At 43.7% G+C, this 26,979-nt stretch overlaps 3 protein-coding genes across 3 annotated transcripts; 2 read left to right on the top strand and 1 right to left on the bottom strand.

The window, feature by feature from the left end:
* Nucleotides 1–3,062: 3,062 nt before the first annotated feature.
* On the top strand, nucleotides 3,063–4,325 carry LOC308160353 (transcription factor-like 5 protein; the record flags this gene model as incomplete). The annotated part of the gene is made up of 3 exons (XM_080534268.1): nucleotides 3,063–3,787; nucleotides 3,917–4,046; nucleotides 4,179–4,325. 3 exons carry the CDS (start codon nucleotides 3,063–3,065, stop codon nucleotides 4,323–4,325), a joined length of 1,002 nt encoding a protein of 333 aa, XP_080390394.1.
* Nucleotides 4,326–4,621: 296 nt separating this feature from the next.
* LOC308160350 (transcription factor-like 5 protein) lies at nucleotides 4,622–5,794 on the top strand (the record flags this gene model as incomplete). Its single annotated transcript, XM_080534266.1, has 3 exons — nucleotides 4,622–4,746; nucleotides 4,939–5,080; nucleotides 5,669–5,794. The coding sequence occupies 3 exons, from the start codon at nucleotides 4,622–4,624 to the stop codon at nucleotides 5,792–5,794; spliced, it is 393 nt and encodes a 130-aa protein (XP_080390392.1).
* A 2,098-nt stretch (nucleotides 5,795–7,892) lies between these two features.
* Nucleotides 7,893–26,972, bottom strand: col9a3 (collagen, type IX, alpha 3; the record flags this gene model as incomplete). Its single annotated transcript, XM_080533897.1, has 32 exons — nucleotides 7,893–8,077; nucleotides 8,464–8,541; nucleotides 8,764–8,946; nucleotides 9,100–9,154; nucleotides 9,263–9,409; nucleotides 10,050–10,082; nucleotides 10,276–10,320; nucleotides 10,849–10,884; nucleotides 11,767–11,838; nucleotides 12,320–12,373; nucleotides 13,909–13,962; nucleotides 14,121–14,174; nucleotides 14,304–14,348; nucleotides 15,083–15,136; nucleotides 15,253–15,306; nucleotides 15,417–15,470; nucleotides 15,602–15,655; nucleotides 15,806–15,859; nucleotides 16,022–16,075; nucleotides 16,331–16,384; nucleotides 16,706–16,759; nucleotides 16,973–17,029; nucleotides 17,228–17,269; nucleotides 17,479–17,532; nucleotides 18,468–18,521; nucleotides 18,840–18,863; nucleotides 19,880–19,915; nucleotides 23,032–23,085; nucleotides 23,911–23,982; nucleotides 24,162–24,197; nucleotides 25,604–25,672; nucleotides 26,907–26,972. The coding sequence occupies 32 exons, from the start codon at nucleotides 26,970–26,972 to the stop codon at nucleotides 7,893–7,895; spliced, it is 2,037 nt and encodes a 678-aa protein (XP_080390023.1).
* Nucleotides 26,973–26,979: the final 7 nt, after the last annotated feature.

The raw sequence follows: 26,979 nt of genomic DNA, 5'->3' as shown, positions 1-26,979 counted from the left end.
TAAAGGACCTTTACTTCCTACACCCTCTGAGGGTCTCTTTCGTTTACCAAACAGCATGGGCAGCAGCCCTGACCCCTTCAACAGAGACCAACAGGCTTGTCATTCACCTGATGCAAGGAGAAGTATGCCCAGGGAGGAAGGTGATATGAGAATCCATGGGGTTAGTCCCTTAAACAGGGATGGCATCCTGGGCTCATCGTCCCACATGTCTCGGGAGAGGCAGTTGTCCGAGGAGAGGAGGAGAGAGCAGGGTGGCACTTATGGGAGGGAGTGGAATAGGGGGAGAGGTGGGCCAGTGAGTAGAGGGCGAGAATGGGAAAGAGGGGCAGGAGGGAGACAGGAGGGGCAAGAGAGAGGCCCTAGCAGAGGGAGAGAAGCAGACAGACCCAGCGAGGAGAGTGGACATCAAAGTAGATCCACAGAGCCAGAGATAAACACAGGCAGAGCCACAAGCATAGAAGGAGATGCAAACAGCGGAGGTTCTGGGCAAGAGTGCACTGCCAAAACCACAAGTAATGACAAAGACAACACGGGGAACAGGGACCAAAGTCAATGTGAACAGTCAACGATCGGCCTACAAGGCCACTCACTTGACAATGACGGAAACAGTAAAGAGAAAGATGAGGGGGAAAAGGGTAACAAGGTTGAATCAACAGATGCCCAGCAGGAGAGTAAGGGTCCAGCTTGAATGGAGACAGCTACAGAGAGAAAAAGAAGAGTTTTCTGTCGGGACAGTACTATTAGCACTACAAACACTGAATGTATCCTGTGAATATAATAGGAAGTCATTATGCAGTATTTATGGCAAACAATGCGAAAGATCAGATTGTCTACTTACTGAAACAAAACGTTGAAAACTTCTCGAATAAGTTTGAACTTAGTTCAGTTAATAATGTACCCTGTAGTCGTTTTACACTACAGGAGGGTTTAATTTTTCCAGAATGTCATTTGATTATGACTGAACACTGTGTTTGATTCAGTTTCACTGTTTTCAGATGGTAAAGATGACCTGCTGTTTAATCTGAGTTCAGATTAAAACTCATTGTTCAAGTCAAACTTTAAATATGTACAGTATGTGTGTTCTGTTTATAGATCTGTATTATGTTTTTTCCCCTATGTACACAAGTAGCCATATTGACATCTGTACAGTGATTAGCATGTTAGATCATCTTATCATAATATGTTTTACAATTAATTGAAACAAGATACTTATGTTTTAATTCTGCCGAGGCCAATAAAACGTTGAAAGGAAAGAGTGTACTTGTAAGCCGATATTATTGAACACCTATCCACTTTCAGTTTCCATTTGAAGTCACAAATGTAATTTCACAATGTTTTGGGTTTTCACTTGTGCTATGAATTAATTTGATTAATGTATGTCCGGGTCCACTTTGTTGTTTGTTATGCTTGAGCAACCATCCTCTTGTATTTGGTATTTAGGAACATAACGCAGGTGATGTTTCATCTTGAAAATTAGAAAACCCTTCTTTTAAAAGATTGAATATTCTTGAGGCACGATTGATGAAAGATTTTTGGGCCAATGAAAAATAGTTTCTGACGTCAGTTGCTGGGCAGTCTGGGGATTTACACGGCAAATCAAATGAAGAACTACAAATCCCAGATGACAGGGAGATGACGTATGAATGCTCTGATGAATCAACCCCTATTTCATTAATTTTCTCTATATAACGACGTCGATCATTGATACTATATAATAGTTTGCCTAACTGGCCATCGGATTTGGGCTCCTAATAACTAAAAAGCACTACGGTTTTCTTATTTTATCGGATTAAAGTAGCGAAGACCAGACATTCCCATTGACCGCCAGTCAAACTTCTACACTTCTATCACCCAAAAAGGGGCGTGGACATTCTGATGACAGGGAGATGACGCGCAATTGCTCTGATTGGTACAGCGACGCACGGAGACAGTTGCACTCGACCTGACAGGCTGCTGAACAGGAGACAGAAACAGACACTGACAGAGTTTGCTATTGAAGACTGAAGAAGTTTGCTATTGAAGACTTGTTAAATACACGTCTTAAATATTCACATTTATCAAATTCAGACTTCAGACGATTGTAAGTGAGGTAAGTCTGTCACTTTTTTCCTGTCACCGACAGATGAAGATGATGGCTAAGCTACAGTAATGCACTTGTCACCGGCTAATTTAGGCTAGAGAAAACTTCTCACTGTATGTCAGCTGAGCTAGATCTCGAACTCAGGAATTATATTATCGCTTATATTGACCAAATGGTACAATCTTAATCATGTGTTAAGCATTTCAATATCTCACTAAAAACTGTTTCCATCTCGTGAGAGAGAACTTGTTGCTAGCGAGCGCCTCCAGTTGAGGTGCGCGAGGTGGTCTGGATGATCAAAGCGGGAAAAGACATCTATCTTAGCGAGGCTCGAGACTCAACACCGATTTAACCCGTTTACGTTTTAGACATTTAGCTGACACCTTTATCCAAAGTGACTCACAACAATTGTATTTCCCTAAAGTAAGTGAATCATCTATACATCAGTCGTCATAAAAAAAGCAAATCACTTGTCAGTAGGGATGGGCTTGTTCCCTTCGCGAGCACCAGGGTCTTGATTGAATTGATTGAGGAGATTGACGCCTTTAAGACTAGAATTATAAGAAAATGGCCCACGGATTTATCTTTGTGTAAATCGATGAACATGGGTGAATAGTTAGTACCACTGCCCACAGCGTCCACGGCTACAGGTCAGGTGTATCTGACATGAAATACAACAAGGAAGGGTTAGCCTTCGACTTAGGCTGAACTGGAGAGATCCAATACGTCCTACCTCTAGTTAGCTAGCTACTACCAGTCAAAGTTGGTATTTCAAACGTGTTATCAAGTAGCTACGAAATCTAATATGCTTCTCTATCTCGATTGATAAAATCACAAAGTGCACTTTTGGAGCAACATTTTTAAACAAATAACAATTATGGACTTATATGGGTTAAACACTGTTAATACAATTTTGCTGAGTCAACAACACAGTTTCTGTCTTGGTAACTAATGACGTTAATCAGTTTAATCTCTCAACAGGATGTCGATGTCTCTGGATTGTAAAACCGTTCATATGTCACCTTCACCTGGTCAAGACAACTCTGATTCTGATGAGATGATTGTAATCCAAAATGGTTGTGTCCAAAACGATCAAGGTCAGATTCTGTCCGCTGAGCTCAATCTGATGGAGATGACAGATGTGGAGTACACACATCTTCAGCACATCATCCAGTCACATATGGAGGCACAGGCCACAGATCCAGATGGAACGGGAGAAGCCCGGTTCAGCTCTACCGTTTTCACCATGGGCAGCCCGGTCCCCCACCCTACGACCATTAAAGTTGAGGCCGAATACACCACAAGGTCACCCACAAACACTCCACCCGATGCCGCATCAACTTCAGTTGATGAGCAACATAACATGCCTGACTCTAATCAGCAAGGACAGGAGGTTGACATCCAAGATATTAAACTGGTACTGATCAGCGACCCTAACGCGATATCTGGAGAAAAGACCCCAACCACTGGCGGAGAGGTGCCATTCTCTGTGTTGGTGAAAATCAGGAATGCAGGGGATGCAACCCGGGATCAGAGTGTGGAGACACATGACAACAACAACAACAACAACAACAACAACAACAACAGTAGTGTACCATTCCAGGCTAGACCTAACCCACCTGCCCGAGTTCGCTTGGAGAAGAGGTTTAACCACACCCCCTGTGACAATCCTAGGCAACAAGGCCCTCAGTCAGCAGCTCTTAGCAAGTATGTATTGAAAAAATAAATAATGTGATATTTAGTAAATTTGCCTTGCTTTGTGTTCCTGCAAACAAGCCAAACCCTCAAAGTTCTCAAAATCCATGGAATTTACCTTAACAAATCATTCTGTTTCAGTTTTTTGACCATGCTTCATCATTCCTCCGAGGCGCAAGAAGCAGCCATGCATGCTCAAACACATAAATGGGCCATGGATTACCCATATGGAGGAAGCATGTTCAACCCAATCGCCAGCATCCGTGGTCAGGTAGGAGCAAAAATAATTCCATGTGTCATACATGTTTCACTCACTAAAGTTTAATTAAAAGTACAGGGAGTAGATTAATGCATTTTCTACAGTTATAAAGGAAAGTGATTCTAACAAGTCTTATATTTCCAGGGGAATATACACTTGCTTGAGCACAACAAGCAATCAGGATTGATCATTCCAAAGAACTTAACGTTCACCTACCGGCCAGAGTATGGGAATGAGAAGGCCACCACCACAACAGAGGATCACGTGTTGGTGAAACTGGAAAGTAAGTGACAGCATTTTTTACATTTACATTTTTGGCATTTAGCAGACACCTTTATCCAAAGCGACTTACAACAAATACATTTGACTAATTAAGTGAAACATCTATCACCAGTCATAGCAGGAAAACAGTAATTTATGCTCTGGCCAGGGGCCATTGGCAGTCGTGGTGGAGGACACACAAGTAACAAAAACAACATTCCATTCGAATTCAACACAATCACAGCTTTTTCCTCAAACGTAAGATTCCTTCACGTCTTTCAGATGAGGTTCAAGCCAGACCTGCACCACCTGCTAAACGTGCAAAGATGCGTGGTGATGTGAAAGGACCTGGACGGGCAGGAGTAGGCACCAGGAAGAGAGGAGGGGCCCCTGTGGAGACCAACCTGAGCCAACGCAGAGAGAGGCACAACAGCAAGGAACGTGACCGCAGGTAACTATGCACATTTGCACAACTGGGACCAACACCGTTACCGGTACATTCATATTTGCATGTAAGTAATCAATCATATTTTTGTGGGCACAGCACTTTTTACACGTTTGCGGTTAAAGTCAACCTGGACCTAAACTCTCAAAGGAGTAAACACAATCAACATACATTACTCTCACACTGATTGACGTGTAGGAGGAGAATTCGCTTATGCTGCGATGAGCTGAACCTGCTGGTGCCGTTCTGCAAACATGATACAGACAAAGCCACCACCCTGCAATGGACCACTGCCTTCCTCAAGTACATTAGAGAGGTGTACGGAGACTCCATCAAAAAGGTGAGGGCCAACCACACTCTTACATTCTTACCATAGCCTGTTTCTCTTTGTGGAGATTTACTTTAACCAAAGTTAGCAGTCGCAAGGGCTTTTAAAAACTAATTTAGTGCCAAGGGTGAATAAAGTCTTCCAAATTGTCAACATTCCAGAGCACCATGGGTGACTTTATTTACCAAAAATCCATAAATGATGATGCTTCATCTTGTAGCCAATCAGAGTATTGTTGCTAGGTAAATACCACATCAAACACTTGGCACTCTAGGTGGTGAAGATTCCAGAACAGTTGGTGAGTTAAGTGGCCTAGGCCAACAGACTGTCATACTACTGGCCAACATTGTAACTGCCAATGGCCCCTGACCCTAGCATAGATAACTTTTTCTTACGATAACTGATGGATAGATGATTCCCTTACTTAGACAAATGTATTTGTTGTAAGTTGCTCTGGATAAAGGTGTCTGCTAAATACAAAACATTTTAATGTAAATTCTGAGATAGTTATATAGATAGTTATGAGATAAAAAAATGAAATTCTGAAAAATGAGAATTAATGTATTCTCATGAGGTTTTCTGCTCTCCTCTCTCATGCAGGAGTTCCTGAGCACGTTCTGTGGTAAGACTGGGCTACGGATTAAGCCCAGCTCTGTTTCAGGCCAGGTCCTGGACCTCCAGGAGACACCAAACACACCAGGTGCCCCACATGACGTGGAGCAGTGACACGAAAACAACTCCATGGAGTTCAAACAATTCACCTATTTAATAATTTATTAATTTATTTTACCATCAAGAGTGCCTATGTTCCCTCAGGTTTAGCTCTGGAATGATAGCTGTTGTACAACATTAGGTATTGCCAAAGAGACAGGCACATTAGTTCATTGTTTAGTACATGTACACAAACATGTTCATTTTTGATCAATTTTACAAGAGTGTTGTCATTACTTTTTCTTGAGTCAAAAGTGTTCGCGTCTTTGAGTCACTGAAAAGCGCTTTAAAAATACAATTAATTATTATTATTATATGTCTGAAATGAGATTGGCTTCCAAACCACATACAGTAAATGACAATAGTGAGAACAGGGGAAGGTTTTAGTTCCAGACCATGTACATACGGTATGTTACTTTCAAACATGGTTTGTTTTCTCCAAATGCATTCCATGAACTCTGGGACTCTTATTGATCAGGTTACTGCATATGAGGAAGAATGTGACAGGGAAATGCCGTTTTTATACAACTTTTATATAAATGTTTTTTCATGGAGTGTAATTGCAGAAAGTCAGGCGCAGGTGGCACTGTTTCTCTATGATATAAGACAAATTGAAAATACATTGTGATGCACCAATTAGATTTCAGGTTAGAACAGAAGTAATACAGTTATATTTCTTAAAGCGTATGTGCGACTGTAATTTGGTATTTTTAGTGGATGTTTTGAAGAGAGAAGTGTTAGTGTTGTGTGTGTGTGTGGCAACAATAAAACATCTGTGTTGTGCAGCTGCTCCACTAACTAGAGACAATTAGATTTATATTGTTTAAGGCCATAGTATGAGTAACATGTTCTGTTATTTCTTTAATGTTTCTGTGACATTCCTCTTGATTGTATTTGAAAGTAAATATGAGTTGATTTACTGTACTTGGCTTTGGTTAGTATTTTTCTGTCTGGTTAATGATTTAAAGCAATGAAATTCAGTTTGTTAACTTGTAGAAAAGAGTAATGTTTTACTGAAAAGTGGCTTTATTTGTTATTTCTTACAACATGGTGCTGTAGCATCTTACTGTACATACACAACAGTCACCCACAAATAATAAATAGTAGTATTTAAAATCATGTATATTTAATAGTTACAGCACCGGTACATAGTGGATGTGTTCATTGCAAAATAAAAAAGATAAAGCACACAAATCGTTAATGAGTTATTCTACAATTACAATTTCTGATGCATCCACAACGTGTTCATATCTTTTATTTTCAAAACGTCTTTCGAGGGGATATCTCCACCAAAAACATGTAATCAGGAAAAGTTAGACATTCTTTTCAAGACATTTTGAAAAGAAAAGAAAAACTTCACAAATTGCTTTTAGAAAACAAATCTAGTCTAGCAAGGGTTGGAAAAGAAAATACTGTGGTTGCATCAATGTACACAATATCACTTCAAGGGCACTTTTTTTTGGCATTTCTTCTGACGGTGCATCCAAAGCGCCTTGACAGGCTGAGCGTTTGGTCTCTGGCTCCTATTATTTTACATTTTGTTTGTTTTTCATGTGAGGTAAGACTGCAGAAAGAACCTTGAAACGTGCATATTCACTGCAAGGACAAACAGTTGTAGTGTTTGGAGGGTTATTTAACAGGGATGTTGAGAATGATTATGCGGGTGGGGAAACAACATGTACATATTTTTACACGTAAATGGTAAAAAAAAAAAAAAAAAAGAAGAAGAATGGCCTATAAGCACTTTTCCAGTAAAGTTGTTTTTCAGTCGTTTTTTTTTTTTGTTATTCACTTTTGATGGTATTTGGAGCGACTGGTGTTCTATCGCCCATTTGTGTCAGCTTTCGTCCACTTCATTGATGGATGGAGTCTACATTTTTAGTCTCTCAGCTCTTCTATGACCTCCCAAACTGTTGTTTTTTCGTTCTTTAAAACATGGGAGGTTTTCTTCCTCTCTTTCAAAAGAATCTCACATCTCTGATGTTACTGTTCCCGTCTTGTTTTAAATATATTAAAGAGGAAGTTACGGAAGTTATCTTTCGCCTCTCCGCCCTCTCCCCCTCCTATTTCTTCCTCCCTGGTGTGGATGGTCTCAGGGAGAGGAAAGTAATGTTTAATGGTTCTTGGGATTGGTGGATTTCCCGGCGGGTGAGGCCCCCTGGCAGACAGCAGTGTCACAGATTCCGGGGGACCCTGCGTGTCCGGTCCTGCCTGTCCGGCCCGCCTCTCCAGGCTCTCCTGGGTCTCCTACAGATCCGTCACGCCCGTCTTTGACGATGCCAATCACTCCCGGGATACCTAGGGGCCACAGCGTGCAGAGAATGAGCCAAGCTCCCCAACAGGGAAACACTGATAGAGATACACTCACTGAACACTTTATTAGGAACACCTGTACACCTTCCGTGGTCCCAACCTGCTTTGTGTCAACAGTCCAAGCTGGTGGAGGTGGTGTGGGGATGTTTTCTTGGCACACTTTGGGCCCGTTAATACCAATCAGTCATTGCTTGAATGCCACAGCCTATTTGAGTATTGTTGCTGACCGTGTGCATCCCTGTGTCCCCACTAAAGTGTTCAGTGAGTGTATATTTGGTGTAGTAGGAAATATGCTGTGTTAACCCTTTAACTCTACCATTCTAGTCCCAACCACTCACACTGAATGATATCCACTATGCAAACTGACATACCTTGATGTCCTTGGTCACCAACGGGCCCTTCAATGGCCTTACCGATGGTTCCTTTGTCACCCTGTTCACCAACATCACCTGTCGGAGAGGGAAAGGTAGCGTATTTTAAAAGACAGTATAACCACGGTGCTACCATGGGAACTGCAACAGGGCAAACTTCGTCTGGATTGACATGACCCAACCCGACCCCTGTTTCTCTGATTCAGCCTGAGGGCACACACACACACACACACACGCACGCACACACACACACACACACAAAAAGGTGCTTGGTCATCGTGTCATGGTGTCCTCTCTCACCTCTGGGACCAGGATCTCCGAGGTCTCCAGGCAGCCCTCTGTACCCCGGAGGTCCGCGGGCACCGGGATGTCCGATAGACCCAGAGGCTCCTTGCTTTCCTGCGGAGCCAGCGCGGCCAGGGCGGCCCACCTGACCAGGGGACAGGGGCCTCCTTAGGTTGGCAGCCAACTGTGCCATCTGATCTGAGATCAGGGAGGACAGAAAAAGACACGTTCTTAGTCTTTCATAAAAAATAAATTCATTTCCGTTGTTGATCGTAAGGGGGAAGGAGGACACTGCACCCCCCTAAAGCCATTTATGAGTGCCACAACATTCTGATTGATAAAAGGCCTCACCATCAATCATTGATCCACACAATTCCCTGATGTGCTGTTCGCTTGCCAGTTTACCCTGAAAACAGAGGGGCACAGGAAATTGTAAAAATAAATAAAAATGTTCTAGTGACACTAAGTACAGAGTTCACCCTCCATCAGAGTGTGCATCAGAGCGGTTACTTACAGGAACACCAATCTTTCCAGCAATTCCAGACAGGCCCTGTTCACCCTGGAAGCCCATGAGTCCTGTTTTCCCAGGGAGCCCCCTGGCTCCCAGCTCTCCCTGTGGTCCGGACACACCCTTGGGTCCCAGCTCGCCACGCTTCCCTGACTGAGCACAACAATAAACAACAACAACATCAAATCAACAGCTGTCATAGCCTATTGGACTAAGAGTCCGTGCTCCTACGCGGGAAGGAATAGAGAGTGCACACAACAAATAGATCTTCTCGAACAAAGATTTAAAGACAAAAACCTTAAGATGTTTTGAACAAATTAGGTTATGCTCTCCCATGTGAGTAATATGAGTGGCAAGGCACATATGGTGTGTTTTCTAGCTCAATAATTAGTTGATGAATACAACAACAACAACAACAACAACAACAACAACAACACAGGATAGTGATAGTTGGCGCCAGTGAGAGTTAGTGAGCCACATCAGTGCTGTGGATGTAATTACATTAATTTTGCTGCAGCTTAGCGTGCTTCCTCTCTTCCCTGTGGGGATTCTAAAGAGCAGGCTATAATGCTTAAGTAGTAATACCTCATACTAATTAATCCACTTAAATACGGAATGTGAGCTAGGGCCTTCTGCTTAAGCACCAGCATTTACTGAGAAGAGGAGAGTGAAGATTGAGAGCGTTCAGAGAATGTTGAAAGAAATGAACTCTCGTCTGGGGCAGTGAAAGATGGTGAGAATGACACTGTGGTAGAGAATTATTTAACAAGATATAGATGTAAGGATAACTTACCTCTCCTTTTTGGCCAACTGGACCGAATGGACCCTGAAAATGATTAAATATGGCAAAAGAAAATGCATAAACGATTCTTAAAGCATTACATCAATTACAGGTACTGGTAATACAGTTGTGCTCCATAATCATGAGGATTTACTTATCATTATCATTTTTCAGTAGATCACTGTGCTGTGTGAATAATCGGGTTAAGTAGTTTTACTGATTTTAAGAAAGAACTCACAGGTTCTCCGTTCTCGCCTGGCAGACCATCACTTCCTGCCATGCCCTAAACAGGAAACACAAGAACAATTATTAATAATAACAATAATTTGTAACACTCTTTTCATCTGTATAATATCAAAGCACATGAGCTGAGTGCATTAACAGAAAAAACAAACAAGAACAAATAACAAAGGAAACTACAGGAAGGCCCTAAATAATAATAATAACTTCAATTTATATAGCGCCTTTCACAGACCCACGGTCACTTTACAAGGCAATGGGACACATAGAACAGAGCCAGAGAGACAAACACACAAAACAAGAAACAGTGAGACAGCTACTAAAAGCCCTGTCTAAAGAGGTGGGTTTTTAGGCCTGAGATGATGGGGAAGAGTGTCTGGGCTGCCTTGAGCTACTCTGGAAGCTCATTCCTGAGGCGTAAAAAACCAAAACCAGCAGTCAGAATGTTGAATGGAGATCATCTGTACATTGTACAGAAGAGGTTTCTATTGTCTCTGGTGTAACAACTGACCCCTGACTGGTTTGGCTCTAATGGGGGAAGCTGCAACTGTGGCACGCAACGTGTCCTTACCATGTCTCCTTTAGCCCCTGATGCTCCTACTGGACCCTGTGAGAGAAACAGAATGAGAGAAGAGAGAGAGAGAGAGAGAGAGAGAGAGAGTGAGAGAGAGAGAGAGAGAGAGAGAGAGAGAGAGAGAGAGAGAGAGAGAGAGAGAGAGAGAGAGAGAGAGAGAGAGAGAGGGAGACAGAGAAAACTGTTGAGTAAATGAGAGCCAGTAGTTTGAGGGGAGCGGCAGTAGTGCAGGTAGAGTGAGATGGAAGGGGGAATGGAGGGAGGGAGGCGTGGTGGGGTTGGAGTAGGGGGATAAAGACCACTTTGTTCTGCCCTGGGCGCCTGAACAGGAGGCAGCTTTGTTACCCCCTTCCTGGGTACAGTACTAACACACACCACTGGAGTCGGGGGGATGAATGAATACACAGGCACTCACCAGGTTGTGAACGTACACTACTCTGCTGTCCGTATAGAGATGGCTACGGTATGTCTGTGGTCTTTCTCTGAGTGTGTGTGTGTGTGTGTGTGTGTGTGTGTGTGTGTGTGTGTGTGTGTGTGAGTAAGAGAGAGACAGGGAGAGAGATTTGAATGTGAGATCTTGTGAAGACAGTCTTGTGTAGCTAGTTACAGTATATTCAAGGGCTCTCCTCTGGGAAAGGGATTTTCATTGACAGAAAAGTGTCCTGGTGTTGGCCAATATGGATTCAGTCAGTCATGTGCTCACTGTGCTCACTGACTGACTGCCTGGTTTAAATGTTTATCTTTATTCACACAAGACCTGCATTGCAGTGTAGAGGTGGGGGACTATTGGTGAAAGAGTGATGTTCAACAGTTGGAACCAGGTTCTGGAGCGGACCATTCAGAGAGGGTCTGGAGCGGACCATTCAGAGAGGTCCATGACCAGCAGGTGTTCTGTGTTGCACGGTTCTCACTCACCCTCTCACCAAATCCTCCTCGGATTCCGGTTGGTCCAGGAAGGCCAGCGTCCCCGAGAGCCCCCTTGATTCCCTGTTGGACATGACATAGACATTTACATTTGGACATTTTTGATCATTTCGCAGACGATTTTATCCAAAGTACATTTGTCTAAAGTAAGTGAATCATCTGTACGTCAGTCATCATAAGCAAATAGCTATGCTAGGACCAGGTGCCATTGGCAGTCACATTGCTAGAAGAAGGAAGAGATATTATTATTATGTTGTAAAATGTTTTATTTATTATTAACAGTAGAGTAACTGTACAGTCAGGGGATCTTGTTCACAGATCTGATCACAAATTGAGTGTTTGAATCAACACAGAGTATTTAATGTATTGAATGAAAGCGCAACTCTATTTTAAGCACCGATTATAAGCATACGGTTCCAATTCTAACACTACCCACACTGCTAGCAGCACAATAAAAGCATATGGATTACTGGTAGTGGTGCTACCCCTCAGACATTCATATGGAATATACACCAGCTATTTCATATCCCAGCATGCAACTGACCTGGAAACCTTTGACACCCTGAGGCCCGATGTTGCCCACTAGTCCGAGGCCCCCCTGGGAAACAGATAACAACATGTTAGCACAACACAACAGGAAGCACATGAGAAAGCCACAGGAGGTATCTCAGTTCAAACTTATAATATAGACCTCTTCCTCACTCATCCAAAATATTTTTATTCCATCATTACCATGCGCAAGAGTCTATTCATTTACTGTTATTCCTTGTATGTTTTTAATTTTAATTTGTTACTTTTTCTTTCTTTTGCACTGTATTTCACAGCATTTCGCTGATGTCTGAGTTGTTTTTCTGTTTTTAATTTGTTCTTCTGCTCTGTATTGTACAGCACTTTGAGCTGCACTGTATGAAAGGTCCTATATAAATACATCTTATTATTATTATTATTATTATTATTATTATATTAATAGGGTGATTGTGTGGTGTATCAGGGCATGTACTGCTTGATCATATTATTTGTGTGTATTCTGTGGAATGCTTTGAAAGAGAGGCTGTGTCCAGCAGTGATGAGGAAGTTCCACCTGGCTATAGAGCTGCTGCTGCTGCTGTAGCCCCTGGAGGGCTCTGATATGGATCAGCAGACAAAGACCCCTCTGTCCCTCTGCACTTCTCTCCTGCGCCCCTCTTTCATACATTCCTGCCTGGCTTAACCTCAGTCGGACACTGAGGCTACAGCCATTTAATAGTGTACTTTTAGAGAGGTACCCTAAAGAGTTACTGCACGTGCTCTTTATCTCTCTCAGTGTAAGAAAGATAAAGAGGATAAATCATTCTAACTTAAAGTACCTCCATGTATCCTTATATTGCTGGGGGGGAATGGGACTATATATACTGTATTGTATGAACATATGAATATTATTCATACTGTACGTTGCTTTGCAACAGTCTCCACTTTAATCACTATATGATTTGTTTTGAATGAAGTACATATTAAAGGCTCAATCATCATATATGTTAATGAGCTTAGAGATATAACTGCAACACCGTCTTATACTGTATGTCCACATTGATATATACAGTGAGTCTTGTTTGAACAGCTTTTAGACTAAATTTACTGCTACGCTCGAACTTCAGGGAGAAAATAACGACTCAAAAGTCTTGTTGGCAGCTGAAATAATATGATTTGTGCCTCTGTCTGTGCTCATGTTTCATTCCAGTCCACTTAATGAGAGAGAGGCAGACTCATGAATAGAATATATATAATATCTGTCACTCAGATGGATGGATCAGTCTGGGTCAGCTCTGTCTCGCATAGAGAAGCGTGTCTGGCCCCCAGACATATAGAAAGTCTAAGCACGTTTGTTCTTACAATAAGGCTCAATTTCAGCCTTTTTTTTTATCATCTTGTAATTCGATTGTAACTAATATTATCATCATCTTAAGGGTCATTCCCAGTATTATTGTATGCTGACAAGTATTCAGTTTGACACTCCCTGGAAGAATGGCACCCTCTGGCAGTGCCCTTACCCGCCATACCTACAGTACATGGCATCCGTTCTTAGCCGTCGACACAGGCAGTCACAGACACATTGCCATGGATACGGGGTATTGAACGATGACCTTGACTACTTACAGCCACTCCTCTGGGTCCGGCCAATCCCCTCTCTCCTGGGATACCGATGTCGCCCTGGGGGAGGAGTCAAGTGACGGGGCAGACAGGTGAGCGGAGCTGATACTGGACTGACATCACACTAACAACATCCTGTTATCAACATGTCTTTGTCTCAGTTAACACACATATAGATCCACAGAACCCAACCCCACTGCAACCCATCAGATACATACAGGAATACCTGGCTCTCCCGACGGCCCTGCCTCTCCCATCTCTCCTGAATCACCCTGGGGACAAGTTGACAGAATGGGTTGTTAGAGGGAGGTTATCCACTGGCTGTATGACTTCTCTGTTTACGTGTGTCTTTAGGACATGCCTGGTGTCGTGACGTGGCTGTGCATTGTTGTTATACTCACAACCACTCCTTTGGATCCCTTTGATCCAGCCCTTCCTTGTAAGCCCTGAAATGAAAGAATATCGTCAACATGACTCCACGGTATTACCCACAGTGCCATCACGCTTGGGCTTGAGAACTGAGAACATATGAATATTAGTCATACCGTACGTTGCTTTGCAACAGTCTCCACTTTAATCACTATATGATTTGTTTTGTAATGAAGTACATATTAAAGGCTCAATCATCATATATTTTAATGAGCTTAGAGATATACGTAAATGCAACACCTTCTTATATGTCCACATTGATATACATACAGTGACTGAGAAATCCACTGCAGGAGACTGAGGGGGATGCTAATTCTACTACTGTGGCTGCTAGTGGAGGCAGAGGCGGCTTCAGGAGAATATCATACTGTTTATGAGAGATGCAGTCTTCTAGCCCACAGGGCACAGGGCTTTGGGGACACTAACAGTATGTGACAACATCTTCATTGTCTTGGGGGAACGGTGACTGGGGGACTGTTCTCAGAGAGCACAGAGGCTACTAGCAACATCGGCCAGTACCTCACTCATGTGTGGGGGGTGCGGGGGGCCACGGTGGCCACGGGTGGTCATGAGTTGTGTGTAGAATCAGAGAATCAGTGTGTGTGTGGGAGATGACACAGTGGGTTGCTATAAAAGGTAGTGGCATATTGCTATAAAAGGTAGTGGCATATTCGGCACAGCGGGACACTTAGCTGATAATGTCACGCTCTCCACAGAGACCACACACACGGACACACTGAGGGATACTCACCGGGAGGCCGTTGGGTCCCTTCTCACCGGGTACCCCGTTCCGTCCGGCATCGCCCTGGCAACACAGAGAAGAATCACTGTCACTATGACATCAGCCATGCCGTCAGTGTGGACTCACGGGAAGAAAATGAAGCAGAGCGGAGCATGCTGGGAGAACAAAGTGCCCCTTACCTTCTCCCCGTCTAAGCCTTGGGTTCCGTCTTTCCCATCTCTGCCAGGGATACCCTGAGGAGGAGACAAACAGTCAGCTGCTGAGGGATCTGAGAGTCCCAATGTTTTTTGTTTTTTTATTAGAGCTTTGTATTTCGAGACAGGCGCTTAGGATAGACACTTACGGGCTCCCCTTTGGGTCCTGCTCCACCATAACCTCCCTTTGGACCAATTTTGCCCTGTTGAAAAACAACATTATATTACTGGCACTGACACTGTATGTTTCTAACAGGGCATTGGGCCTCCTGTCTACATACAAATAGTATACAAATGCTGCATCCAAATGTTACATGTCTTTTTTTTTACTCACAATCTCTCCCTTTGGCCCTCTAAATCCCTCTGGTCCTTTCTCTCCAGCATCACCCTGGAATTATCAAATGACACACACAGAGCTTTTTATTGATGAGACCAAATGGCCTATACTGAACATGACGAAATAGACACTGACACCGTCTATAGCCTAATACGTTACATACACTCCACGAAACACTTTACAAAACAAGGAGAGACTCACTGTCTTTCCGATGACGCCAGCAATGCCTGGTTTGCCGCGGAAACCAGTCAAACCCTGAAAAGAGGAAACGAGAAATAAACAATTACAAGTATTCAACAACGAGGAAAATAGAATTCACACACAGCTTTATCGGCAGGCCGCCCATGTAAGGGATGATTTGTAAGGGGAATTGGACAAATGTCCATGTTCGGAGTTCTGAGGGTGGTTAGTACTCACCCTGTCTCCCACTCCCCCCATTGGCCCCTGGAGGCCCCTCAGACCACGAGGACCCTGGGAAACAGCAATAGAGGATGAGACCAATCAGAATCAGGTGCAACCATCAGGACCAATCAGTCACTGAGGTATTCAATCAGCAGTATAAGGGCTAAAGCAGATGGACAATGGACGGTGTAAACACATAGCAAACAGGTGGAATGGTGGTGTTTGGTGCAATGTATTTGAGGCAAATGTGTCAATTCTGTATTCTCTGTTTGTGTGTGTGTGTGTGTGTGTGTGTGTGTGTGTGTGTGTGTGTGTGTGACTCACCTGCAGACCCACAGTGCCAGGAATACCTGGTGGACCAGGTGGGCCAGAGTCACCCTGGGAGAGGAGACAGAACACATTGTTAATGCCATAGAGACAGAGACAACAACAACAAACAACAACAACAACAACAACAACAACAACAACAACAACAACAACAACAAACACATGTAAAACATGTGAAAAAGAAAAAAAGAAGTCTTTATTAGTCAGATACACTGTCATTGTTTGGAATCACACAAACCTTCTTTTCCATCCTCAGCATGTGAAGACACGAGAGAAACATTCAGTATTTGTATAAGGACTTAAATGCTGGTTTGCTGACTTAAAGACTTGCTCTATGACATTTCCCAGCTGTCTCCTTCCCATTGACCTCACCTTCTCTCCATCTTTCCCAAGCTCGCCTTTGTCTCCCTTGTGTCCTGTGTGACCCTACATGAAGAGAGAGAGAGGGAGAGAGAGAGAAAGAAAGAGAGAGAGAGGGGGGGGGGATATAGAGGGTTAGACCAAGAGAATGAGAGAGAGGGTTTATACAGTCAACCTTGCTTTTCATGTTCCTGAGGAAGGACTTTATTTGAAGGGTGTAGATTTTAGAAGTTTAGAGGTCAAAAGTATTTATGTAGAGTCAACTAGGCCTCATCTCACCTTGAATCCAGGCATCCCAGGAGGCCCAGAGGGACCAGGGGGACAGATGGCAGGACACTGCAAGGGGACAGAGACACAACACTGACTACCACACTTCACTGGGAGAGGACTGAGGATGTGCCAGACCTATATGGTCACTCTACTGTGCTAGGATGCACCGCATAGCTATGTAGTGTAGAGACATTTCTGAAGCATTTCTTCAGGCTTAATTTCCTGAAATGTGTTGTTAGATCTGAAAAACAACCTCAAACTTACCAGAAGATCTCCACTACCATCGGGGAGGGCCCCAGGAAGACCCTTAGAGAAGGAGAGAGAGAGAGAGAGAGAGAGAGAGAGAGAGAGAGAGTGAACATTAGATGGATATGTTAAGTGTCTTTTAATCACTCACCCCATCTATAACGCTGTGTAGTCATGCTATAAATGTCCACCAGATGGCAGTAAGAAAGTGATCATCGCTGCAGTGATGCCATTTGTATTGCTATCAAATGTGAGTGTTCTGTACTTACTGGAGGTCCATCAAGCCCAGAGGGACCGGCAAGTCCTGAAGGACCCTCACCGCCCTGGGAAAAAGGCAGAGGAAACCTTGATTAGTGGCAGAAAAATAAATAAATAAATAAATAACAACAACAACACTGTCTACTCTAAATCGTAGTCCTCGGGGGCATATTGAACCTGACCAGTTATCCTGATTCTCTGTGTGAGTCTGTGATGAATGAATATATGGCCGGCCTGCAGAATGTCTATTGTGTTCGCGTCACCCTGTCCTACGACCCTCGTGATATCCCACTCAGAGCCCATCTCAGCCGTCTCTCCCTCTCCAAACCCATCATCAGCATCTCTCCAAAGAGACACTGAAATCGTGCCTGGCGATGATCACTCCAATCAGTCTGGGTTCTCTCTCTCCGCTCCGCTCTCCGGAGTCCACACCCAGCGCCGGGGGCAGCCCACTCGACAGGACCCCCTCCACCCTGGTGGTTACTACTCTGATGCTCCTACTTGACTGCTGTAAAGAGGTGCTTTATGCTAATCCTGTTGATTCTTGCTCAAGTGAAGAGTGGAAAAGGGATTGGATTTTGAAGCCATTACTCTCCTAGTCACTCAGCTCTCCAGGCCAGCCCAGGGTTGAATCATGTGTATCATCTGTATATTTTCCATTTTGTGTGACTGATGTACTGTATTTCTTTTTTACCCGCCTCCAATATATATGTTTTAGGGTATTTCTGCTTTTATTGGGATAGAGACAGTCGAGATTGACAGGAGGAAGGATGGGTGAGAGAGAGGAGGGATGACATGCAGGACAGGTAGATGGCTGAATCAAACCAGGGACCCCCTGCGATTAGGTAGACAAATACATTCGTCCAAGTAAGTGAATCACCTATCCATCAGTGATGCGCATGTCCCTTAGTGAGCTATGCCACCCAGGCGCCCTGGTGTACTGTAGAATCTGTTATGGATGTAGAATTGTAGAATGAATCGGTGCAGGTCAGACACTCACCACTGACCCCTGTGGCCCGACTCCACCCTGCAGACCGTTCTCTCCTGATGGCCCCTGAAAACAATAGAAATGGGATGGGTGCAAGAACACACGCTTGCGCATGAGCGTGCATGCACACACCCACACACGCACATACACATACACACACACACACACACACACATACACACACACACACACACACGCACACGTACACGCACACACACACACACACACGTACACACACACGCACACACACACGCACATGTACACGCACGCACACACACACACACACACACACACACACACACACACACACACACACACACACACACACGCACACACACACAAGTGATGACAAAAGAAAACAGTGGATGGTATTCAGTTACTCACTGGGGCTCCTGGTCTCCCTCTGCCCTACGGAAGACAGGGGAATGCAGATTAGGACACACACTAGTGATGAGACACAACACTGATGTAATCGTCTAAGAGTGGTGATGTCAGGTTGATATAGTGGAAGGTGAGGTTGTTGGGGTCTAGTGAGGGTGCTTTAAAGTTTCTGATATAGAGTAGGATGAGACTGGTAAACAGAGGAAAGTGTAAGTGTAAGATAGATTAGGGCATTGTGTAAATTAACAGGTGTGATTGTGTTGTAACGACCCTGTATAAGGCCCGTTAGCAGCTCCGCCATTGGGAGTTAACTTGTTAGCGGAAGGTTGTGAGTTTGATACCCGCTTACCCGCTTGTATAGTGTAAGTTAACAGATGTGATTGTATAGTGTAAGGTAACAGGTGTGATTGTATGGTGTAAGGTAACAGGTGTGATTGTATAGTGTAAGGTAACAGGTGTGATTGTATAGTGTAAGGTAACAGGTGTGATTGTATAGTGTAAGTTAACAGGTGTGATTAACAGGTTTGATTAACAGGTGTGATTGTATAGTATAAGGTAACAGGTGTGATTAACAGGTTTGATTAACAGGTGTGATTGTATAGTGTAAGGTAACAGGTGTGATTAACAGGTGTGATTGTATAGTGTAAGGTAACAGGTGTGATTGTATAGTGTAAGGTAACAGGTGTGATTAACAGGTTTGATTAACAGGTGTGATTGTATAGTATAAGGTAACAGGTGTGATTAACAGGTGTGATCGTATAGTGTAAGGTAACAGGTGTGATCGTATGGTGTAAGGTAACAGGTGTGATCGTATGGTGTAAGGTAACAGGTGTGATCGTATGGTGTAAGGTAACAGGTGTGATTGTATAGTGTAAGTTAACAGGTGTGATTAACAGGTTTGATTAACAGGTGTGATTGTATAGTATAAGGTAACAGGTGTGATTAACAGGTGTGATTGTATAGTGTAAGGTAACAGGTGTGATCATATGGTGTAAGGTAACAGGTGTGATTGTATGGTGTAACAGAGGTGTGGAAGTACTTACAGGAGGTCCACCTGGTCCAGGAGGTCCAGCATCGCCCTGTGGACACACAGACACAGATCCTCTCAGAGAAGTTCAACAGACCAAATGATGTGCAGTAATAAAGACTCGGTCGTTGGTGGTGCGCAATATTACTCATGCCTTGTGATACAAGAGTAATCATCTGTGTAATACCAACCTCTAATAGCTTAGCAAATTGCAAGCAGTTATACTGTACAGTTCTTAACTGTACCACTTTAGCCTTTTATATTTTCTTGTGAGGCAGAATTAATTATGAAGAAGTAATTAACTGCCTGTACTTGAATACTCGTTACAAGTTAATTACACAAGGAAATTGCCTTACAGTTGCCATGGAATAATGCTTGTCAAATCCAAAGTAGCATTTCTGCATGCATTCACATTTCAACGAGGTGTACTAAGCTTTGATAGAGCGTTAACAGATAGCATTTTGATAATGTCCCCTGAGAGCCGCAACAAAAGCAGCTAGTAGAACAGGCATCTTCCAAACACTTCTACTGTAAGGACGAGTGGCTTTTCTAAGATGTTTCAAATAATAATAATAACAAGCTCTATTTATATAACACCTTTCATACATAAGAATGCAGCTCAAAGTGCTGTACAATACAGCACAAAAGAATAATAATAAAAAAAAAACAGTAAACTGCGTTGACCTGATTTGACCTGCAGAATGATCCTAACTTAGCCTGACACTCAATATCTCTTCCTCCTTTCCGGCCTCTTTCTCCCACTGCTTCCCATCATGGTTCCCCTTCTTTCTCCCCCCCCCCCCCCACACCCTGTCCCTCCCCCCTCAGCTGTGTTTGGAGTGCCTGTGTGGTGTGAGTGGGAAGGAGAGCCACTGTCAGCCTTAACATAGTGGTGTCACGGCAACCTGCAGCATTCCACACTGTGTAAACTGGAGTATGGGGCTAGACTGGTGCACAAACACACACACACACACGCACGCACGCACGCACGCACGCACGCACGCACGCACGCACGCACGCACGCACGCACGCACGCACACACACACACACACACACACAGAAACACGCATGCAGGCAGGCATGTGATGTGAGGAATGTGTGTGTTGGCTTGTTTTTATTTTTCATCTTTGCATATCTCTAATCGTTCTGCTCACTGATTCTGTTATGACAATAATCAGACTTTTCTTGTCTGCTTGGTTAGACCATGAATTAATTAATTTTGCCATTTAGCAGACGCTTTTAATCCAAAGCGACTTTTACGAATTACAGGGACATTCCCCCTGGAGTAACTGAGGGCTAAGTGCCTTACTCAAGGGCACACTAGTAGTGGTGTGGTTTCAGGCGGGATTTGAACTCACAACCTTCCGATCACAAGTCCAACTCACTATCCACTAGACCACCACTACCCCACAGTGATACCATGATCCCTGAACACAACTCCACTGATCCTACAGGCTCTGGATACATCCTAAAACTGTAGGGCTGGAACCTCACATGGGATATTTAGTTAAAAGTGAAAAAAGTGAAAACACTCCCATACTCTATGGGCCCCCGGCCTAACATCTCCATCAATATGCAAACATTAGCCTCATTGTGCTGTGACTGGGCAGGTGTGATCACCATTGACACAGTTTGTCTTCCCAGCCGGCATGTGACCGACCTTCAACATTGAAATATGGTTGAAATAATGTCAGTTGTTGTTTCAATGTTGATTTTTTTGGGGGGAAAAAATAACGTTTCAAAATCGAAACACAGTTCAACAGTGATTCAACCTTGCTCCACAATGTTGATTCACCGGTGAACAAACGTTAAAAAAAAAGCCGTCTGGATTGGTAGGGGAGAGTCGATAATAATTACAATTAATAATTAATTCAACTGGTTTGTTATGAACAACAAGTGCTGTACAGCGTCTAGTTTCTCAGCCAAAATTCCTTCATCTTGAGCTGGGGGAGGGAAGAGCCTTCCCTGCGTCATCCCATTAGTGCATGAATGTTAGCCAGGAAACACTTGACCGTTTTTTTCTTCCGCCAATCGTAGCACAAAGCTTTAAATCCAGGTAATTAAAACAGTCAGGTGAACACGGATTTCCTAATTAGTTCCACAAATCACTGGAGGCTAATGTCGGCGTTACCCGTTTACAGCCTTCAAGTTGAGATCACAGAATCTTCTTTCACATCCTTATTCATATCTCATATTTAATGCATGACTCATAACTCTTGATATCGAGTCCTGTGGTTCCTGGAACATCATTAGGGGCGCTGCAACGCCTTCACGCCACACCACCCGTCTCTCTCTCTCTCTCTCTCTCTCTCTCTCTCTCTCTCTCTCTCTCTCTCTCTCTCTCTCTCTCTCTCTCTCTCTCTCTCTCTCTCGCGCACTCTTTCTCTGTCTCTCTCTCTCTCCTTCATCTTCCTCAGGGGAAAACACCTATTTTTGCCCCAGCTTCAGCGAGCGTAGAATAGATCTCCCTGCTTCCTACAGTCTGGCTCGGATTGGTGGGAAGCTGTGTGCATTCCGGGCGGAATTAAGGAATCGGCAGCCAGTGCTGGGTCCTGGTCACCTGATCCTCATTAAGAACATTCCCACATAGAGCTAGAGCCGGCTCAACAAATCCGGGCCGACAGGGAGAAACAGCGGCCTGACAGTTGGTAGCAGCTTTAGCCCAGCAAGACCCCTCTAATGACCTCCCTAAAACATTCCTATGAACCCCGCTTTCTGTTCTAAGGGGGGGTCACACAGTAATGATAAACACAAGCTGGTGTAACACTTACCTTATCCTAGGGTCATGGTCTTCTATTTCACTAGAGACCTTTTACAGTATGAGTGCGAGCCTTTGTTGTTATGTGCATTCTGTATGTATGTGTGTGTGTGTGTGTGTGTGTGTGTGTGTGTGTGTGTGTGTGCGTGCGTGTGTGTGTGTGTTTGGTGTGGGTGTGTGCAAGTGTGTGTGTATGGTGTGTGTGTGTGTGTGTGTGGGTGTGTGCAAGTGTGTGTGTATGGTGGGTGTGTGCAAGTGTGTGTGTATGGTGTGTGTGTGTGTGTGTGTACGTTTAGTGGCTGATTGATTAGGCCAAAGAGACAGACTTCAGTTTAAGAGGTCATGAAACCCAATGGGGTGTATCCAGGAGCAAAACACACAGGAACCCTGAGAGACAGAGAAACACTTACCGCCTCCCCTGGAGGGCCGTCAATCCCCGCAGGACCATCAGGACCCGTCAGTCCCTGGGGAGAGATCAGAAACAATTTACAGGCCAGTCGAATTGAACCGAATCATTAGAACCAATCTCACCTCCTTTTTCACAATACGGTTGGTTGCGTATGGGAATTAAAGACAGACTTGTCACGTCAGTGGTGGTCAGTTGTCTTGGAACAGTATGGGAAATGTACTGCGTAGTATAGAATAGTGAACCTTCATGAATGCATGAGGTATACAGACTAAAGTATGTGGTTACGTTACATTATATTATGCTTTCAGTTGAGAGAATGACATCGAGGTCTCTAACAAGATGTAGCTTTGGGCTATGTTGTAGCACCGAATATAAGACAGGATACTTTCTCTATGCATCTACCAAGGGAGGCGAGTGGAGGTAGAAATCAAAGGATGCTGTGCTACATCCATCAGATTCCCCTGGCATCTACGTGCTTCTATTTCTGAAGGATTGTTCAGTATGAATCAGTCTTCTCCGGGTAGTCAGTCAAAAACCGGGATGCATTGAAGCCAAAAACGTTATGCTGCTGCCAAGGACTTCAGCTTGAGGCGTAGAGCCTTAAATTACAGTTTATATCTACAGTATGAGATCTTTGCAATGGAAGCCAAAGGGGAGCTTTTCAACAAACCTTGATACGCCAATTATAAAGACAAGTAGCATATTCCAGACCTCCCACACGTGTTGATGGGCGAAGAGAGATAGAGAGAGAGTGTGTGTGTGTGTGTGTGTGTGTGTGTGTGTGTGTGTATGTGTGTGTGTGTGTGTGTGTGTGTGTGTGTGTGTGTGTGAGTGTGTGTGTGGGTGTGTTTGTGTGTGTGTGTGTCTACCAGTCACTTACGTCCACTCCTGGAAGGCCTGGCAGACCTGGGGTCCCTAATCCTCCAGCACCCCCTGCTTTCCCTTTGGTTCCCTAAAACCATAGGCATAGTTCTGTGTTATAAGGACTCAGCATATAACTCAGTTATAATGACTTTCCTCTTCCTCAACTATTGCATGTAAAATTACCTATTCCTTTGTATTTGAACATGCAAGCAGATTTACCAGAGGATAAACGGACGTAAAAAAAAAAGGTTTTGTTGTCATACTCACAGACTTCCCCGGGAGTCCAGCAGGGCCTGTTTTGCCCTGTCAATGACATAAACAACACAGTATAAGAAAAATGGACACCTGTCCATCCATTGTCACAAATGACATGCAAAACGTTACTCCCAAATAGTTATCTCAGTGTTGGATTTCTCTTTACATGTAATCAGTCAAAAACCTGAAAGAACTTTGTTAGACCATAGCCTGCCAGTTCTTATTGAATGCGCCTGAGATAGTGATTGTTTCATGCCAGGAAAACCTGTGTTTAGAGATTTTGAGTCTCTTTTAGGTCTCAATCTAGTGTGTGTGTGTGTGTGCTGAAGGGCTGCAAGGCATAGACAGTGAGTCTGGGTGTATGAAGTGCTTTAGCACACAGGAGCTTGTAGTTACCCTCTGCCCTAACTGCACCAGTGGGCAAAGGGGAAAAATAAACAGTACTAAAATGGACCCTGTGCTTCCACAGTGCTCAGTGGTCACATGATGAAAGCCTCAGCTTGGTGTGGAGAGGGGGTTGACGGGGGGAGGTGTGAGGGGTAATTTAAGATGCTCTCGTAGGGTTGGGGAATGTATGAATGAATGGGTCCTCTGTATGACTGGGGCATTTCTTTACTTTACTAAAACAACAGAAGTATTCAATCCCCAAAATCTTAGAGACTTCAGAGGTTTAAAACATATTTTTTTATGTCATTTTGAATTTCTTTTCAAAGTATAGAACAAAGTTGGAGCCTTTGTTTTGGGGATCCAGCATCTGAAGCGAAAGTCATTTTGGGACCATGTGAACAAATGTTTAGTTTTTTGCACGTAATCCTATTTCCCCTCTGAAATTGGACAAATATGTCAGGTTTACTTTCCTTTTCACACCGCTGTATGAACCTACCTGCCAGCCAATAGATGAGCAGAGCATTTGTGCTGAGCGTACATAATGATGACAAAATACCTGAGGGGTGGGTCACTGATTCCTGGTGGGAGGAGTCAGCCTATTATAACTAGATAACTACAGAGCACTTAGCCACAATCTGACTGCAAGAGAAATACTTTTATATCATTATCTTGTCTGAGCTGTGCTACATCTACTGTATGTGGGGGGTCATGATAAGAGTAAGAGGGTCTTTTGATTGGTTCGGACTATGTTTTGAAATTGTTGACACATTAATTGTTACGAATTAACAATTTAGTAGTTAGTTAATCGTGACAACCTGAGTAGATTGTTGCTATATCTCTCTTTATTTCTCATCATTTTAAATGATAGTTCAGCCCTTGGAAATCATTTGAAGAATGTGTCCAGGTAAAACAGTGTAAAAAGGTTCGGTACATATTATTATGTCACAACGCATCGTCAACTATGGTCAGATAATTGTAAAACCTAGCCCAGTTTCATGCCCCACTTCACAGATTTCCCCAGGCCAGTGTGAGAGCCTCTATCGCCGCTGCCTCTCTGGTCAACTCACGTCTGTGCCATCCTTTCCTAGGGGTCCTGGAGGTCCCATTGGACCACCGGCTCCTCGTGGTCCGGCTCTCTGCAACACAACACAAATACTGTCAGAGCCAATAAAATAACACAAGCATTACAATTGTGTGATACTCTATAGCAGTAGCCTTCCTTGTTCAAATGGGAATAGGACAGCCATGAGTATTGTAGGCCTAGTACATGTAGACGTTGGACTGGAGGAACCTTTAACACAGATAAATTATACATAGGCTAGGCCTAAAGTTTGAAATGTATGCTATACAATGCTGAAACTGGTCGCATAACATTTCTGTGGATTGATCATGCATCAGAATGAGAGGGGAGAAATGACCATTGGTAGGCCTACAGTATTATGCATTGCTTTCAATCTCCAACAAAATAAAAATAATTAAGAGTAACTCCCTAATTCCGTTATAATATTCTGGGAAGATGAGATAATGAAGGGAAGGCTATCATGAAATATATGATATGCGCCTACATAAGCGTGCGCAATGACGCATAAATGCTCCAAATTACGCGGAGGGTGAATATTCTTACACGGTCACAAAATTATCTTTTAAAAGAGAAATTATGATGGGACACTTCGCAGACTATTCACACAAATACAATGGATTCAATTTTGGGCAACCAGAATTATAAGATTTAGTGTTTCCTTCGGCTTCACATGAGCACGGCTGAATGAACAAAGGTGCCATTGTGCCCAGGCCAGGCCACTGATCTCCAGGCTTCGCATTCCTCAGCCCCAAGGAAAACACAACCCTGATTTCATAAACCCTCGCAAGTAAATGAAAAAAGATGACTGCAAAAACTACTGCCAGTAACTGTCACCTGTAGACAGTCAAATAAATACCCCCAATCTGATGGCGGTAATATCAATATAATAGTGCAATAGTGGTGGAGATCAGCAATAGCCATTGACAAATCATTGAACACATCAACTTACTATGCAACAAAAAACATGACTCGAGGGACTAAATCAAAGCCCGTTATATCTGTCTATACACAACTAGGTCAAAAGTTCATCAAAAATGGCGATAGGCTGAGAGAGATAGAGATAAAGAAATAAACAAACCACCACATCTCATTCTCAATAGTTCTCATCATAGGACATTGCAGATAATTATCATGGTATCAGAAATCATGAGGGTAGCTACTTCTTGAAAGCCTCCAAGCCTGTGGCCGATTGGCGACGCACAGACCGCAACTCGGAGCACAGCTGAAGGCTACAGGTTGGAACCAGCTCGAATGGACGGACGGACGGGCGCACCAAAGCCACCGCTTACCTGGGCTGTAGATGATGTCAAAAGCTGGCACAGCATGAACAGCCCGAGGGCTGAGAACATCGCCATGGCTCCC

The sequence above is a fragment of the Nansenia antarctica genome (assembly GCF_963989245.1).
Source record: "Nansenia antarctica genome assembly, chromosome: 6".
Taxonomy (NCBI): Eukaryota; Metazoa; Chordata; class Actinopteri; order Argentiniformes; family Microstomatidae; genus Nansenia; species Nansenia antarctica.
The sequence above is the reverse complement of the archived record's forward strand: the minus strand, read 5'-3'. Positions and strand labels throughout refer to the sequence as shown.